Source organism: Anopheles cruzii, chromosome 3 (assembly GCF_943734635.1).
Source record: "Anopheles cruzii chromosome 3, idAnoCruzAS_RS32_06, whole genome shotgun sequence".
NCBI lineage: Eukaryota > Metazoa > Arthropoda > Insecta > Diptera > Culicidae > Anopheles > Anopheles cruzii.
Genome location: NC_069145.1, coordinates 47,262,757 through 47,281,111, shown reverse-complemented (window position 1 = coordinate 47,281,111; position 18,355 = coordinate 47,262,757). Strand labels below are relative to the sequence as shown.

The 18,355-nt window shown below is 54.0% G+C and overlaps 1 protein-coding gene across 1 annotated transcript in view; it reads left to right on the top strand.

Moving 5' to 3' along the window:
• Positions 1 to 17,781, top strand: part of LOC128270496 (mucin-19-like) — a 36,951-nt gene extending 19,170 nt beyond the window's left edge. The window contains exons 4-11 of the mRNA XM_053007902.1: positions 781 to 951; positions 3,404 to 7,779; positions 11,786 to 11,988; positions 12,103 to 13,855; positions 14,032 to 14,442; positions 15,641 to 15,741; positions 16,826 to 17,160; positions 17,387 to 17,781. Of these exons, the coding sequence (XP_052863862.1) occupies positions 781 to 951; positions 3,404 to 7,779; positions 11,786 to 11,988; positions 12,103 to 13,855; positions 14,032 to 14,442; positions 15,641 to 15,741; positions 16,826 to 17,160; positions 17,387 to 17,621 (7,585 nt within the window). The 3' untranslated portion in view covers positions 17,622 to 17,781. The remainder of the gene's footprint in view (positions 1 to 780; positions 952 to 3,403; positions 7,780 to 11,785; positions 11,989 to 12,102; positions 13,856 to 14,031; positions 14,443 to 15,640; positions 15,742 to 16,825; positions 17,161 to 17,386) is intronic.
• Positions 17,782 to 18,355: the final 574 nt, after the last annotated feature.

Sequence of the window (18,355 nt, the reverse complement as noted above, 5' to 3'; positions counted from 1 at the left end):
AAGTGGCGGAGTTATTTAACATTTTAATATCTCTTGCCATGATTACGCACCCTGTATTTTATCCATCAAATTGGCGCACCTAACGTACCGTGTGTTATTAAAGCAAATGGACCGCAAACGAATTGCAAAACAAGAAGCAAAACGACAAACTGGAACAGATCGCAATCAGATCCATAAAGAAGCATATTGAAGCACATGATTCGTTCGTCATTTTTAACAATTCACCAAGTCCAAAAGAATCATCTGCCAAACGCCCTCGAATGCATATGTTGGTGGCATGCGCTACGTATCCGTGCCAAGTATACCTCTCCAACCTTCAGGATGCCAACCTTTCGACCTGCGCAAAACCATCTGGCTTGCCAGACGTTCAGGCTAATTCTTGAGCTCAGAAAATCGCGTTTAAGTCGCGTTGTACCAGGTGGTAGCGCACGCCACGGCGGGTTATTTTAAAATGTCTCCACCAGATTCGCGCATATGGACCGCAAAGACGGCTTCTATTCTAAAAGCCGGCGCGGTGCGGTTCTTGTGTCGTGTGGTCGCGTCGCAGCATGCTTGAAATTGCACATCGCCAACATCCGGTACGCGAATCGTTGCGAATGGATAACCGCAAATGGTGGTTTAAAAATACTTCTCAATGTCACAGACGTCCTTCCGAGAGCTTCTTGATCGCGATTCTTTGCACGGAAGTGTCGAGATTTACAAAGTGGCTCCGGTTCCGCGAAGAATTGCTTGCAAAAATCGTCCAACCAGCAACATAATCTATTTTGATTTCATCCGCAGTCAAGACAGCCGCGAGTCGTCCTCATCGAACTGGGACCTATCGAGCACGTGCGATAGTTATTGCTGCTACCAGAACCACAGGATGGGAGCCGGAACGTATGCGAACGCGGCTAGTCCCGGACCGGGGCTGCTCCGACGGCGCTATTCGGTGCCGGAGATTATTATGCGCAAGTAAGTCGATGATGGGTGGATGACGGTTTGATGATGTATCGATTGATCAAGCCAACAAGTTCGCCAACGGATTGGTAAAGGAAAGTGTATCGCGTCGAGGTGCAAAGTTTCTGATCCTACCTTTGGTGTAACGGACAAAATGAAATACGCAACAATACCCCTTCGCTCTCCTTGGAATCGAATGTAGGGACGGGAACGTACCAGAACGCATGTAATTACCAACTCGCTCAAGTGAGGTAAAACGCACCCAGCAGTTCAGCATTCCGAATTTCCAGATGTATGTATAGGGTTCCCGCCTACCCACGGCCACAGGCTTCGGGTGGGTGGAGTAGCGAAATTACCACAAGGCTAGCCTAGTCCAAAGACGAAGCAAAACGAAGAGGATTTGGTGCTATTATTGACACGAGCATCCTTCTAGAGTAGCAAAAAAAAAATGTGCACGCATCGGTTCGTAACCGTCGCGCATTCGTCCATCCGCTTTTGGGGGTTGGTCTGTTTGTGTGGTCCGAAGCCTCGCAAAGTTTACCCACGTATGAGCTGCAGCTCGAGAGGAACGGATTAAGCTTCAGAACTCGGCCACCGTCACGTAACGGCAAAACGCGGGCAATCATGGTTCATTTGATCCATTGAGGTTGAGGACTGCTCGACGAGCATTACTTGTTTGCTTCGCCAAGTTACTGTGCCCGCGTGTGAGGGTAGTGGACACTTGAGGAACACCCATTCAAGAGCATTCTGTTCTTAGTCACTGGCGAGTCTAAAGATCAAAAGTTATTAAACACTACGCGCGGGTGCTATTCCATGTGCCGCCAATCCATCTGTCCAGCCGAGCCGGGAACATTGTGCAACAAGCTAAGAACGAATGCGAATCTCCATTTGCAACCGTTGCCACGCAACGCAAAACACTTGAAACGATAACTCTCAAGCAAAGCTCAAACTTTTGATTGGATAGAATAATGGCTGTTCGTCCAACACTTTGCGCTGGACGTTCGTTCGTTTATCTTTCATCTATAGTGGATAGATTGGTCGTCAGCTCCTTCAACCTCTCTGTCTCCCTCTCGCTCTGTTCAGTCTTGGCTGATTCCTTGCGGGTTTAGCAGCTGGCCATCGTGGGAAAACAAAGTTTCGCCATGCCGAGCCCCTTTCGGGCGTAGAAAAGAGAGGCGAATTCAAAGTCCCTGGACCACCCTGGACAGGGGTTCCGACGCTGGAACCGTGGTATTAGCTGGCGTGCTGACGTCACACGCCAGACAGCGGGTCGGAAAATCGATACCGAGCGGTAATGGCTACGCAATGGAGAGCAAAAAAAGAAATGCCGAACGCCGGTGCTCCTGGTACCGACGCTTTGTACCTTCCAGTCCCCAGTGTCCTCCTTGTCCAGACCACTGCATGGTCGGACGAAAGCACTTTTATCGCATTTGGTTTTGATTTCATTACCTACGGTTTTGAAACATCAGGTTGTAGCGGGCTCGGTTAATTTATAGATCGGCCCATCACACGCGTCAGACCTCCGACCGCCGGGGTGTCTGTTGGTCGGGGCTGCATATAGGGCATAGGGTGATTCAATCATTGATGGCCGTCGAATTTCGGTGCGCACGAATCCCGACGATGGTAATGTTTTGGTCGTGACCGGTCCGGTCGTCCGAAGAGAAGGTCACTCCGATGGCCGCCGTTCTGTCAAGGTCAGCTGATGGGTGTCCGATTGAGCCACTTCTGGAGGTCTCGCTTCTCGGTCTGGACCGCTGAAATATTCAACGCGCTGCTGAACACCGAGATACTTTGAAGTACACCCGAAATCGATAACGGATAGCAGAAGTAGAAGTGCAGTACTTGATAATTGGCTACCAAATTGCGATAAAACGAGGCTTTAATTTTTAAACAAAGAGACGTTTGATGCCCAATTTGATTTTGGAAATCAGTACGGTGTAGCTTTATTTCAGCATCGGAAAAACTCTGGAAAAAAGAGGAGCAACCATCCGTCAAGTCCGACAGCAGTGTGTGGAAACTTGGAAACGCACGCAACGCAGGGAGCGGCGACTCTCTCCACCCGGATCTCCAAAGTCGTAATAACAGTCGGCTCCAGTCGTTGGAAGGTGACCCTTACGAACCCTCCCCGAACGCTGGCTGGCTGGCTGGGGTTTAGTCGCGAGGTCACTCGCCTGATTCGCAACCCGTGTAGCGGTAGCCTAATTTTGGGCACCCCCCCAAAGTGGTGGCGATGGGAACCTTTAATTGGTCGACCCCCGCTGAAGGTTGCCGAATGGTGCCGGGGATTCGTTTCGGATTTGGCCGGCCGAAGGACTGAGCTATCGATCCAACTCGCCCCACAGGTTTGGAGAATCCGCCAATCCCATCGTCCGAAACTTTTAACTCGCCACGATCCGGAACCGGATACGGTTGCGAGATACGAAATCCGATCGCTGTCTCTAATGTCACCAATGTTTTGTTTTGACAGACACACGCTGGCGCAGCAGAAATCCGGCGACGAGCCGCTACTGCTGCACGACACCAACCACAACGTGATCGATGTGGTCAACAAGAACGTCCTGTTGGGCGCGGGGCGAGTCGGACGGTTCGCGGGGGGCTCGCTCACGTCGTCGTACCGGAAGTCGGGGCCGGGCGGAATGCGACGGGCGGCGCTGAGCCGCACGGAGCCGGGCACGCGAAGTAGCAGCGTCGAGAGTGGCATCGCCGGAACGACCTCGCACGAGTGGACCGGGACCGCCGCCGCACTCCTCGCCGGGGCCTCGGGCGGTTCGGACCCGAACCTGACGGTCTCACTCAAACATCCACAGCCCCAGCGGTCCCAGGGAGTCCTGTGCAATGGGCTCGGGTCGAGCCGGGCGGCGCTGGCCACCGGAGGCACCGGAGGTAGTTTGCGATGTATCAACAATAACTCTCTCCTCACGGGTAGTAGCTCTAGCGTCAACGGTCTGGTTGCGTGTGGGACGCCCACTGGCGGCGCCGCCGTTGCTGGTGTTGGTAGTGCGGCGCTCGTCGGTATTGGCTGTGGTCACCACCACGTTCTGGCTTCGGGTTCCGGTGGTATTGGTTTCGCGTTTCGTGATGTCGGCGGCGGCGGTGGTGGCGGAGGCGACTATTCGATGCGGAAAACGACGCTCCTGCGGCGGATGTGGAGCCGCGAGTTGCGGCGTTACGAACGCTCCGGCAGCTGGTCTCCCCCGTTGCGCCGAGCACCACGCCGCATCTACAGCGTGGAGAGTATGGTGCCCGCGACGCCACCGGAACCGGGTGGCAGGGTTCGGCGGCCGTCGAGCAGTGGTAGCAGCTGTACCACCGGCAGCAGCAACGCCAGCAGCGCAGCCGCTCGCGATTGCGGGACGGCGACGACGGGAACTACGACGGCCTCGTGCCTGGAGTGTGCCCAGCTCGAGCGCCAGTACCTCGGTGGCTACGCCGCGGACCGGACGCAGGTCTCTCAGTGCGCTAGTGACGGTGACGCGAACGGTGACGGTGAAGAAGACGGAACGACCGATCCGACGGTCGATGACCGACGGCGGCGGCGAGCGCGCCGGATGTGTTCCTCGCAGGCGGCCGATCTCGGCGAATCGCAGCAGCAGCAGGCCGTGGTGTCGGGAACCGTTTCCGGTCCGGCGCTCGGAAGCAGCGGTGGGAGTAGTGTGGTGATCGAGCTTGACGACGAGGCGCCGGACGATCTGTCGGCAGCCAGCAGTTCCGTCTCGTCGGAAGCATCGTTTCGTGAGGTCCGACCGGCGGCCGGCGAGGCTGAACTGAGTGAGTTCCTGCAGCAGGAGCGACTGCAGGAGCGGCTGCAGGAGGCTTCCGGTCGGGATGGGGATGGCGGGTCGGACAGTGCGGTTGGTGGGCAAACTGGTCGTCTCGGCGCTGGTCGTTCTGGTGCTGGCGATCATTCTGGAGAACGTGCTCCGGTTGATGGTGGCTCTGCAGGAGCAGGGCCGACTGGAACGGAGGCAGCCGTAGGTGTAGGTCAGCGCAGTGAAGACGACGAGGAAGAGGACGACGCCAGTAGTGTCGGTGCACTCAGTGCCCTCTCGGACTCCTCGGACAGTAGTGATACGGGCGCTAGCGAGGCAGAACCTTCCACCGGGCGGGAGGAACCCAGAGGCGACGGGGCCAACGGGGGTGAACTGGATCAGTACATCGCGAGTCTGTTGCTGGAGAACTTGGAGTCGGCTCCGGAGGAGCCGACCCCAGACGGAGGTCCCGATCCGGATCGGCAGAACAACAACGAGGGCACGGCGCCGGCTACGTCTTCGGACGAGCCTGGACTGGGCCGGGCCACGACACCGTTGGCCGCCGGGATGAAGCAGAAGCTGACCGGCAAGTATATCGGTGGCGGCGGTGGTGTGGTCTGCAACTCGCCACCGTCCGACAAGCGGAAAGCGGCCTGCTCCCCGGCGGCCGTGGACAAGGAGAACGCGGAAGATGTGGCGAACAACAACAACAACGCGGCCAGCAAACGCGAGGAGAGGGAACCGGCTGGAAATCGGAACCGGCAGCGAAAACAGAAGGAAGCGGCGACGGCGGCGGCGTCTCTGGAGGCGCTGGAAGCGGTCATCCGGCATCCGGGCGGGCAGAAGCGCCGCTCGAAGGGCAACGGGTTCTACCTGACGCAGCAGCGCGGTGCAGGGCGCGACGCGAGTCAGATCGACCTGAACGGGAAGTACTACTTCCCGGCGTACGGACTCGAAACGGACCCGTCCGACAACACGGACGTGGCGTCGGAACCGGAACCCCAGGTCCTCGGTAAGGTGGGCACGGGCTCGACGTACGGCGGCGAGCTGGCCGCCCTGGCAAGGTCCGTGGTGGTGCCCCGGTTCTCCGCCATGCCGCGCACCGAATCGATGGAGGTGCAACCATCCACGTCGGCCGAGGACGAGGACCGGGCTGGGGCCGGGTCCGATTCGGACGATGACGACGACAGTCTTGTCGACAGTCTGGACGGGTTCCAGTCGATGGGTGGTCCCGCGACGACTCCACGAAAGCGAAAGGATGCGGCGGCCACGACGGCCACGACGGATTCCCAGACAAGCCCGCCAACCGACCGGTCACCGCGGCACGAAAAGGGCGAGGCGTTCTTCGTCCCGATCCAGGACAGCGGGCGCGCCAAGCAGATCGACGAACGCGTCGTGGCCGACACGATGCCGCTGCGGATGAAGGAGCGGCTCAACAACCGGCGCCGGATGATGAAATGGAAGCAGGAACAGGAGAGCCTGAAGAAGCAGCGCAAGATGATGCGGATGATCGAGCAGAAGCGGTTCTACGGGGCGCCCGCCATCCAGGTGATCAGCACGATCGACAAAGCGATCAGCCGCAAGGAGTACCTGTCACCCGCCGGCCGGAAGACCGTTTTTGGCGCCCGGTCCGGGGAGGCCGGTGATGCCGGTGGTCCCACTCCGTTCCGGGCGATGAAGCCGAAGAAGCGAACGAGTGACGGGGCCGCTGGACTCCGGTCCGGGCTCGGTATGCTGGAGTCGTACAAGATTGACGGAAAGGGCAACATGCAAATACAGACCCCGGCCAGTGGTGGTGGCGGGGGCGGAGGCGGATCGGCTCCGAGTGGTCGGCGACCGGCGGCTGCGGCGCCGGCCGCCAAGAGTCCTTGGGGAACGTCAGCCGAACGGCGACCGACGGGAGGGAAATCCACGTCCACTGCGCCGACAACGGCGACCTCCACGTTGCCCTCGTCCAAGGGTCGTCCTGGAGGCGGTCGGACACCGGCGGCAGACGTGCGCCGGAAGCAAGTGCTGAAGGACGTCCAACAGATGCAGTTGTATCCGCAGGCGGACCTAACGCCCGACATCGAGGGAGGCCCCCGGAGAGTGTACCAGAAGACGGAGATCCAGGAGGGCGACAAGCACATCGAGATCCTAGAGATTGTCGAGTGCGCGGACAGTGCCCCGCGTTCCCGCCCCGCCGGCCGGCCAGTGGTGCGTGTTCGCAGTGCCGGACGCCACGGCGGAACCTCGTCCGCCGCCGCCGCCGCCAACAGGAACAATTCGCGCATCCCGGTTCCGGTGTACCGGTTCGGGCACTTCCGGCGCAGCAATCAGTCGCGCGACGGCAGCCCGCTGGCGGGTGGCATCAACCCGAAGGTGGACCGAATGATTGCCGACCTGCTGCTGGAGGCGCTCTCCAATCCGGACGAGATGGGCATCAAGTTCGTGAAGACGCCCGAAAATCTCCGCGCCGAGTCCGCCGGTCGATCCTCCAAAGGCGGGGCGGGCTCCAAAAAGAAGGCCACGACGGCCAGCTCGTCGTCGTCGGTGGCGGCCAGTAGCGCCGCCAACACGCTAACTCCTCGCCGTACCGCCAGCGGCCGGTACAAACAAAAGTTCGAGATGATCCCTGAGGAGCGGTCCAGCGTGTCGGTCGGCTCGTCGACGGAGGAACTGTCGGCGTCATCGTCGCTGGGCCGCGCCAAGAAGGCACAGGCTTCACCGCGACGTGTCAGCTTCGACGAGAACTACCAGATCTTGAACGTGGACGAACTGGGGGCGAGTGCACCACCAGCAAGCTGTCCGCCCGCCAAGCTGTCGGTGCCGAGTCCCTCGAAGCAACCGAAGCAACCTGCCCTACCGTCGCCATCGCCTGCCGCTTCGCCCCGGAAGGGCGTCCCCGCCGGGGTGCCGAAAAGTCCACACAAAGCCACGCAGTCCCGCAAACCCGTGGCCACAGCCAATGCCCACGGGTCGAACAGTACCACCACCACCACCAGCCGCGGCAAGGCGGCCATCCAGAGTGACGTCATCGAGGAGCGGGGATGGATTGGGTTCAGCACCCAGCACGAGGATATGGCCACCCCGGTCAACGGGCAGGAAGACGAAGGTATTTATCCGACACCAGCCTTCTCCATAGCTCTTTTTACTTAGGAAGTTTTCCCTAAAAACGGAATGCTCTATGTGACTCACAAATGCAATTACAAACCGAGACTGACTGTCTCGGTCGGTCTCGGGCTTTGAGTGTTCTGCTTGCATGCAAATACTTTCAGCTTCACTTTTGTTTTGTTTTGTTGTTTTCGATGGACTGGATTCAATTGCTTAGATTTTGTTTGTTCTATTTTTGGCTTTGCTCATTTTATTCTAACTTATTTGTGTTTGCTTTATTGTTTTTCCCCAATTTTTCCTTTATCCTTTGAGTTACTGTTTCAATGCTTCATTTGCGTTAATCTTAAGCGGCCAGACCTTAGAGTGGTCGACTGTCAGGAGTGTAGGTCATTTGAGACACTGACACCGAGATTAACGTACAACGACGAGAACCTCACGTTCTGTGGCTCGTGCGTAGATTATCCGTCTGCGTTGCACCGATTGATCGATTTCTGTGCGAACGTCGTTAGTTCGAACCTAAGTACAAAGCTTTGAGTTGGCACTAATATGGCTTCTCGTCGGTTCGGTGTGTTTGTAAACGCGCGCTGGATTGTAATTAAGCCAAGCTAAGATAGCCACAATTCACCGTCAACATTGCAACCTGTCTGGATGCGCTTGACTATATAAGGTTGGCTGAAAAGAAATCCATTGTTTTCTCGGAAGGTGGCTGTTGTTTCTGTAGCTGTAGCTTCCCCGGTTGATGGAGCAGTCGGAAACGCTCGTTGTTGTCACGATACCGGCGTGACAGGGGGTTGCCGCGAGGCCAACAACTCCGCCAGTAAAACACACTGTTACAGAAAGCAATAAAGGTTTAAATTGTCTCTGGTGCAGACCAAGGCCGCTAGGCGGTTGTAGCTGTATACGAAGAAGATGGCTGTAGTGATGTGTATTTGGTGGGACTTGAAAGGGATAATTTATTATGAGTTGCTTCCGTATGGATAAACACTATATTCAGATCTCTACTGTCCAACAGTTTGAAGCTAGCGATCGATCAGAAACGGCCATAATTGGCCAACAGAGGCGGTGTTTGGCCACACACGTGTATAGTGTCTCGTCAAAAACTCCGGGAGCTGGTTTGGGAAGTTTTAATGCATCTACCGCATAGTCCGGACCTTTCACAAAGCAATTATCACCTTTTTCACCCATTGCAAAGCTTCCTGAATAGTAAGAAATTGGGATCAAGAGAAGATTGCGAAAGTCTATTACTAGAGTTTTCGCCAATAAGGACCAAGACTTCTATAAGAAAGGGATTATGGGCTACCTTTAAAATGGCAGTAAGTAAGTAAGTATATGTAAAAGCTGGATTCGAATGTAGCTAGCTCAAGGGTCTAATGAGATACATGAGATACATGAGATAGACACGGATAATTGTGTTCCAGCAGCTCAATGCAAGTGTTTTACTTGTTTAGGTTTAATGGACTGACCGATTATTGATTGATGTTCCGATTGATCCACTAATGACAGCATCTTCAGACGTCAAGTTCAATTTGGGTTCAAAAGGTCACTGTACTCCCTTTAAATTCAGATCCATCGGCCGTGACTAATTAGTTTAAGCAGCGGCCGATGGATAACAATGCATAGTTTTTCTTCATAATGGTTCCATTAGTATGCTATTACGCCGTAAGTGCCGCGGAGGACACCTTTCCATTCTGTGTGGCAATTCCTGTCTGTGGAGCAAGCGCGAATAGCGACGGCGTACGACGCACATTAACCGTTCGCTCCCTCGCCCGAAAAATGTCCTTCGCACTATCGCGTCACATTGAGCTCTTGCTGGACACGCAAACACTCCATTTGTCGTTTTGGGCCCGCGCTGTCAGTTGACCGAAATTTATTCCGTGACCACCACGGGGTCCCGAAAAAATGTAACACAATGTACGAGGAGGTTCATGAAATAACTATCGCTAAAAGTTTTTTACGGTTTTGTAATTTCTGCTCTCAACCAGAGTGCAATCCATTTGCCCGTTTTTACTTCGTCCAGGGTGGCAAACCCGTAGTCTATGCTACCGGCGACCGCCCAGTTGGGTGACATGTTCGAGACTCGGATTGCAACGCGAAAAGAACGAACTTGTTTATGCTTTCTGTGGATTCAAATTTGGGCCACATAAACCCGTCCGTCCATTTGTCCGTTCGTTGGTATCCTTGACACCGAAAAGCAAAGCCAGCAGCAACGGACGTGAAAGCATTGGGCGCCGGCACAAACATCCATTCGAATGGATACCCAGTCCGAGACGTTCCAGGATTTTCCGTTTCCTTCGCCATCCAGCCAGTTACCTGTGGCCTGAGCGGACTCATTAGGAACAACGTAGTGAAGGAAAAGTTTGCTTCTTGATTTACTCCCCGAGGCTCGGTGGGGTCAACTCCAGCCGTCGAGGGTCGCGGAAGCCAACATAATCTAAAACATACCAACCTTCGAGGAATGCCTCACCAACTTTATCCGTTTGTTTTTGCGTTTCTTTTCGTGAGTGAGTCCGAGGGTCTTGTAGAGAGAGAACAAAACAAAAAAATCAATGGCTCGAAGGAGTAAAGCGAAGGTCCCCGGGTGCCCGAAAAAGGACCGAACAGTGAAGACGCTAACCCGAGGACCGGCGATGGTTTGCTTTAGCGCAATTAACTTCGACACCAAAGGTTAACGCGCGAGCCCTTGGGGGGTCGACCGTTTGGGCGGGTGGGCTATGTGCTTTTCACTGGACCACACTGAAACAAAATGAAGGCGAAATGTGACGAAAATGTCGCAGTATATTTAAATAACCCGATAACGGCCCGATTTTTCGTTCTATGATTTGTTTCGATTTATTGTTTTAATTTCTTTTGTTTTCGTTTCCCTTTTTTAACACACCTTTTATCCTTTCCACAGGGATGTTTTCGTACGTTGCACGACTCGCTAACCACGCCGGCATGTTGCTGTTTCGGTTTTGCTACATTGTCCAAATCGTACTGGCACAGTAGCTTCTCAACCGTAGCGTTTTAATGCACTTTCGGAAATTTAACAGTAATCTGCATGGCGTGTCTCATCGAGAAAGAGAGAGAGAGAGACAGAGAGTAGAATCTCCTGTGATTATCCTTAACGCACAGTGTGACACTTTCCCGTTAATGGCATAGTTTTCGGCAAATGTACGTGTCTTTTTGTTCGGTTCTGCCCTTTTCGCAATCAGTAAAGTAGTCTTTGTTTTTCTTTCTTTTCTACTCCTTTCTCTCACTTCTAACTGTCGGCGCAGGATCGATTAGCCAGTAGTAGATCGTAGTAGACGATGCGGAGGAATGCGCGAATGCTTAGCATGTGTGTACAGAGGAGTGGTGTGTGCAAAGTTAGTGTGGTTAATATTTACGCCATTTAGAGCTTAGTGAATTCTGAATTTTATTTGAGTGTGTTTGGCACGTTTGTTTGTGCGAATGGTAATGACGAATAAAGCTAGTCAACAAACCGCAGTACGCCGACGGAGTGATTTTGATTTATCTGACCAGGACGACGAACGACGGATTTGAACTGGAAATTTAGGGCAATAATTTATGCCGCTTCGAACAGTTTATGCTCTAAACAGTTCGAAGAATCATATCTTGGCCTACTGTTGCAACAATCTCGATGCAATGGTGAATAGTTTTCGCTGTTTGCGAGACTCCAGTTGAAATCTGTTCCGTTCGTCGTCAACGTAAACGAAACGAAAGATTCAACTGCTACCGCCGCAAAGCAACGACGGCACCGCTGTAAATACGCCCCAATCTTTCAGCAGACCCCCCCATCGTGCCGTACAGCGCATTAGTGCAACACCCGTCCCGTAGCCGGGACACAAACCTGCACGTCGGTAGATGCGTAGTGAAGACAATCACCACCGGCAACTGTGTGCCCTGGCAATCTAGTGACAGCAGCAGGTTGTTGCCCGATGTTAGTACTAATCCGGTATCTGGTGATGGTATTTCGGTCGCTTTCGGTGGTGAACGCGACGATGCCGGTGACGTCGATGATTGTTCAGACACGGAATCGTTCGTTACGGACAGCCTCAACACGAAACCGTCGCCCCCGATGCACTGCTGCACCGCCCACCAGCTACTGTTCGGCGGCAGCGGAACGCCAATGGCCGGCACCGTTGTCGAAAGTCGGCCAGCGATTGGACCGTGCCACCGATCCTCAGGGCACACCTTGCTGAACGCCACGGCCACGGATTCGGTCAAAGAGGTAAAGTGGCCGCTGTGTGAACAACAGCAACCGAGCAAGTGTCAAAGTGGTCCCGCGACTGACATCGTCTCGTTCCACCATTCGTCTTCGTCGCCTCCGGCCTGCCATCACCAGATACGCGAGGAGAATGCTTGGCACGTGTACCAAACGGCGGACTGTAAGGTGATCCAGTCGAAGATAGAGTACTACGAAACGACGTCCATCCACCGGACGCCGGTGACCGCGGGAAGTCAGCATCATCACCACCATCAGAGCTACACCGGCGCCGCCGGGGATCTCTTTGGGCCGCTCGTTGAGCACGCCCCAAGTCCGGACTCGTTCCGGCACGGTCTGTCGACGGCCGACTCACTGGAAGCTGCCCAGCACCAGCAGCACCAACAGCTGATGGCTAGTCTGCGCACGGCGCACGGTCGCACTGCTCGATCCAGCACCAGTGTCGAGCCACCGAAAACGTCCGAAACAACGTGCAGCTCGTGCTGTTTCTGCAACCCGGAGCTGCACCGGGCAACCGGCACCGGCAGCGTTCGGATCGCACCCGAAACCTGTTTCTACTGTCACGCGAAGTCACAATCACCCCACAAGAGCTTTCCGGCGCCACCGACGCCCCCCAACATACAGACCTCACCCGTGCCGCCCTCGCCGCAGACTCCGATAGCGGAACTGACGCCAACGCCTTCCCTGCCGGAGATAACGCTCCCGGAAAAGCGAAAACCGCCGCCAGTGGCGTCGGAGTCCCGGACGGATAGCCTCAAGGGATCCACCGTCACTTCGACGACCGCCTCCAAGTCGATGGAGAGCAACGGCGGAAGTGTGATGGCGGAAGCGACCAAAAAGACTGAGCACACGAAACTCGCGAAAGCCAAAGCTTCCGACACAATCAGTACGCGGGGCAACGGGAGGCCAAGCGAGAAGCCGAAACGATCGCACCCGCCGGTCGGTGCCTCAGGTAGTTCCACCGCTCAGACCATCGCCTCATCGACCGCGCCCAGTATGGCCGACACGGGCCAGAAGTCGACACCGAAGTTGGGGCGCAAAAAGTCGGAAGCGGTGTGCAATGGCGGCGTGCTAAATCGACCGAAGCACACCAACCAGCTGGTGCGCGCCTCAACCGTGGTGCACTCGGTGCAGAAGGAGGTCAAGAATGAGCTGAAGGCACCGCTCAAGGCGCTGCTCCCGAAGACGGCCAAGGAGCTGAACAATCGGAGGGAAAAGGAGCGCCAGATTGGGCTCAGTTTGCCGCTCGGTACGGAGCAAAAGGTACCGAAATCCCGCACCACAAACGGTCAGAAAGGGGCGCTGGTACCACCCGCTCCATCGGTAACGGTTCCGGTGATCCCGGCGATGGTACACTCCGTTACCGCGGTGATGGTCGATGATCGATGTGGATCGGATTCGCAGAGCTACGACGAGGCAAGCAGCAGCGCGAGCAGCACACCGGACACCAGTCCCAACTCAAGCCCATTCAAGAAGGCCACCGGACTGAACGGGCCGCCAGCCGCTGCGCGCTGGAAGACCAACAGTGAGCGGAACCTGTCGCAGCTGTCCATCCAGAAGATGGTCAGCGCCAGCAAGTGGGGCAACAAGTGGCGTAAGGGGACGACCGACCGGCAGGACGATGAAGAGGAGCACGGACACGGGCGGGACAGGGCGGCGGCCCTGAAAGGTGCCGTCGCCGGCGGAAGTTGCAGCGATCTTAGTCCGCTCAAGACCTTCACCGGTAGCGAAACGGTAGGGTTTGCGCTAGGCGATGCCAGCGCCGCTGCGGGTGGTAGGTCCGGCGGTGGTGGTGTGGTACCATCGGCGGACACAATGACAACGGCTGGACCAAGCATCATCAATGGCATCACGCAAACGGCCACCAACCAAGGTACCCCTCTCCCCACGCTCACTTAGAAGTCCGCTTCGCCCACTCTTGACCATTTCAGGCCAACAAGTCCTTTGTGTGCTTTTCTTTGTGACACACAAAAACCAGACGAGTGAAGACGTTGCTGCGACTTTGTTCACTAATATCCGCCTTTTCTTGTTTCTTGGATTCCGCGCTAGGTTGGACGGTGACGGTGGCGGGTAACTACAATCCGGAAATGGCGCCCGACGTCGAAATGAGGTTAAGCTTCCCGAAGGGTAGTTCGACGACGGCGACGACGGGGGCCAGCAACGCCCTAACGGGCGGTGGTAGTGGCGGCAAATCGCTGATGAGCAGTTCGGCGGCAACCACAACCCATCTACAACACGATACCTCTAGCACAGGCTACCCGCAGGCGCCGGGACGCCAACGGCAGTACATGGAGAATGGTCACGGTGGAGCGCGAGGTCGCGAAAACTATGGCGTCCTTGAGCATGGTGATGGTCTGGGTTATCTGGGTGGCGGTAGCAGAAACGCATCGCGAGCGGCGGCACTTCCGCCACCGGTCGGGCTGAATCCCAAGCGCAGTCTGACACGTTCCGACGGAACAGGTAGGTACCGGTAGAGTTAATGATCCGCGGTTTGAATTGCCCGATTCGAAATGTTGGGTTGACTAAAAAGAAATCCATTATTTCTGCGTGAATTTCAGAACATTATTTAAGATGTTTCCCATGGTCCGATTAGCGTCAAATATGTACCGTTTTGTTGGAAAATGTTAGCTTACAATGCCTCTCTTATAGAATAGTCTTATAGTCTTGGTCCTTATTGACGAAAAACTCTAGTAATAGGTTTTCGCAATCTTCTCTAGATCCCAATTTCTAATGAAGTTTTGCAAGTCCTGGCTTGGCCACCGGTTAAGCTGCTTAATCACGCTTAGACCAGGATTGTTTTCATATAGTACTGTCGTAAATGATCCATTTCGAATCGCCAGTCACCATCCGTGGGTCACCATTGGGTTGATATGATTTAATTCCGTTTGGTTAAAGTTGCGCAGATGGAAACTCGATCCATCACGTTTTTTGTGTTGATTCGTGTGGCACCCAAACATCGAGCTTCTTTCTAAATCCCGCTTTGCGCAAATTGCTTTAAGCTGTTCAATGATTAATCTTTAGCTCCTGGCCGATGCTCTGACTACTACCATGCCGATCAACTTTGATTATTTCTTTGATTTTATCGTCATTTTCGACGACGGGTCTGGATGTGCCAGGTGCATTTTTAACATCGAAAATGACCGAGCCAGGTCGACGCAACCAAAATTGCACGTAATCAGCTGTTACATTACCGGCTCCGAAAATACCATTGCCAATTTCAGCGGTTTGGCTTGCATTTTCGTCTTTATCAAATAAAAACTGTAAAATGTACCAGATTTTCTCTTTATTTACTTCCTTTTTTTACGTCCTGCAACAGATAACTGAATGAAATAAACTAAAAACAGACAAAGAAATTCTTCAGTATGAAATATCACGTTTAGAACGAGCATAAAATTGAAAATGTATGATCGATACTTCACAAGATCACTACCGATCTACCATCTACCGCTAAAATAATGGATTTCTGTTTGGCCAACCTAATATAATTAGTACGAAATAAGTTGCGCGTGTTGTGTCCAAACCTTCGAACGAAGTACTTGAAGTCTTATCAGAGTACGGGCCATAAATTATTGGGAAGTTACGATTCGTTTATCACTTGTCACGCTAGAGCGACGTTACCACTTACCTATCGCGTGTTACTTTTACCTTCTCCTAACAGGACCCGGTGGCGGCGGCAACACCGCCAAGGACTATCGTCTTCCAAATGTTGGCCCAGCGCACAACGTTTTGGCAAGACCGACGGCGAAGAAGGCTATCAAGGTATCGGAACGCCCACCGGTTGTAGTGGCATCAGCGGCAGTGGCGGCGACTCAGGCGCGCACAACGACGAAGCGTCGTTGAGCGGGGAAATTCTCGTGTTGACCAGCATACCAGAGAGCGCTGCTGTGGTCGCGAGTACCGGCTCCTTTAACTACCGAACCGTAGAACCGCGTAGTTTGTTACCATATTTAGTTCTGGCAGAGACGCTTGGCGCATGTGCGCGTTGCTTCGGTGTAACGGTTTTGTCACTGTGGTCCTTGTCACTGGGGAATTCGAAATTGTAGTTGGCGAGCTGGCTCCTGCTAAGGTGTTCTTTTCTCTAGTTCCGGAAATGAGCACGACCCGGGCCGTAGCGGGGGCCGAGTGGTTAGGTAAACTATTGGTCTTTCTTCATCTTAGCATCTAGCACCCCGTGCTGTGTAGCTATGTGTCTGTTTTTGTTCTTGTGACCGTTCTTTGTGTGTCTGCAAACGTTGCCATGGCAGCTGGGCGCAGGCTCTTCCGATGTGCTTACTATTCATTCCGTGTTTTAATATGTTTCTGCCCTAGAAATGTGTCCGTACCGTACCTTCGCCTTCCGACCAGACCTCGACCATATTCATTCATTTTCATTTCATTACATCATCCATCGTATTTGTGGATGGATCCTTTGTCCCATAAATGTCCAACGTCACACCTTGTGGCGATTTCTTGTGGTTACATATCCGCTTTTTCATCGGAAGCTGTGTGGTTCCGGATAACGATTTCGTTCCGAAGGCCACCAAGCTCCATCATCATTAGATTTAGTGTTTTGTGGGAGGGTTTCGTTCGCTTCGGCTGTAGCGTAGTAAATGTGGTTCATTGTTAATCAATTTCTGTGTTTGCTTTTGTAACTTTCGTCCCCGTAACTTAAACAGCGACAGTATGTGGAAGTTGTCATTCGCCGCCATACGCCAAAACTGATCGTAGCTTCATACTTTGTGTTTGAACATGCGTTTTTCCATTCGGATATGTTGCTCATACGCCTTCCTTTCATTCTTGCTGCATCCGAATTGCGATGCCCACGGGAACGCCACGGAACTGTCCATACCCTGCCTGAGCGCAGACGGTGGAGTGTAGTGTCGTTGCTTCGGCAACCCGTACCATCGCGAATAACTACCACGAGCTATCCCACCACCATCAGGAGGGCCACCATCTACAGCAGCATCCGCCGCAGCATCATTTCAGTTCGCGCGGTCCAGCGGCCGCCGGTCTCCGATCGAACCGATCGCGTCCGGTAAACGTTCCCCAGGCTTCAGCACAAATACTCCACCCCACATTGCAAAATGGGAGCGGTGGGAAGTTTCTCTCTTCATCATCACCCTCACTAGTGTCGCAACAGCAGCATCCTTCGCAGCGCATGCACCATCCCGAGCCACCATACCATCTAGAAGACTATGGGTAAATGTAAAGTAAAGACTGTCCGCACCACTAGAGCTAGTCGTAGACCATAACGATCATGAACGCTTTCCTCTTGCTGGTCCATGCACATCTTCTCTTCTTCTGGTGTTGTTTCAAAATTGCTCCCGAATTTCAACTTCAAGCGTTAAACTCATTAAACAACCGAGTGCCCGGGCTTCTTGGATTGTGGTGGTCTAACTGTGTTACTTCGTTTTTTAAATTTCAGAAATAACGTCTACTACGGCCACCAACAGCCGCAGCATCATCAGCAGGCGCGCCGGCTGTCGCTGGAAAGTCAACACCACCCGGCCCAGTTGGGTTCGCCGGCGATGGACTGCTTGTCGATCATGGGAAACGCGATCGCACCGGAGCTGAAACCGAAAGTGCCGACCATGAGCGAGAAAGACCTCACCCGAAGGCACCACCCGTGCTACACACGTACCCAGCCTTACTTCTCCTAGAGACCGCCGTCGCGACCGGTCGTGGGCCGCGTTCCGATCGGAACACCTGCCTGCCTGCCTGCCGGACCGGGGATCAGCACATTTGCAGTGCAGTCTTACACAAGACTCTCAATCATGGCACCAACAAATTAGTGGGCAAATTTTAAGAATTGGCGATCGGTTACAAAAAATATGACTGTACAGCGAGAGTATTAACCGGGCGAAGTGGGTTTGAAGGTGTGCCACACCACGCCACTTTAAGCTGCACCTTCGTAGTACGCTGTTTTTCTCTTCAGATCTAAGGTGACATATGTATTAGAGCGTAATAAAACGAACCACTAGACTAATGGCCGTTGATTTCTACGTTGACATCCGAAACGCGCACAGGCTGGTGCCGAAAGATCCGAAAGAAAATGCGTTGATGGTAAGTGCTGTCTGACTAACCCTTGTCCGGTGTTGTATCGGTATCTTCTAATCGGAATTGGTCACCGTGACATCATTCGGAGGTCAAAATGGCGCCACGTACGCCGGGCCGGGTGTCATAAACATTGTCGTGCCTCGTCGCGCAGAACGCACGCTACGTGAAGAGTTTATCGTGTGAAAAAGCACCATTATGATGATCATTGTTTTAGCCATTGTTTGCGGGTCAACTATTTGTCGTACGCGGTGCCTCGAAGGGGACATTTCCTCTCGGGTCGCCGTGCGATAACATCTTTAGAATGCGGGTACCTTGCACTTGCATCGCGTGCTCTGTG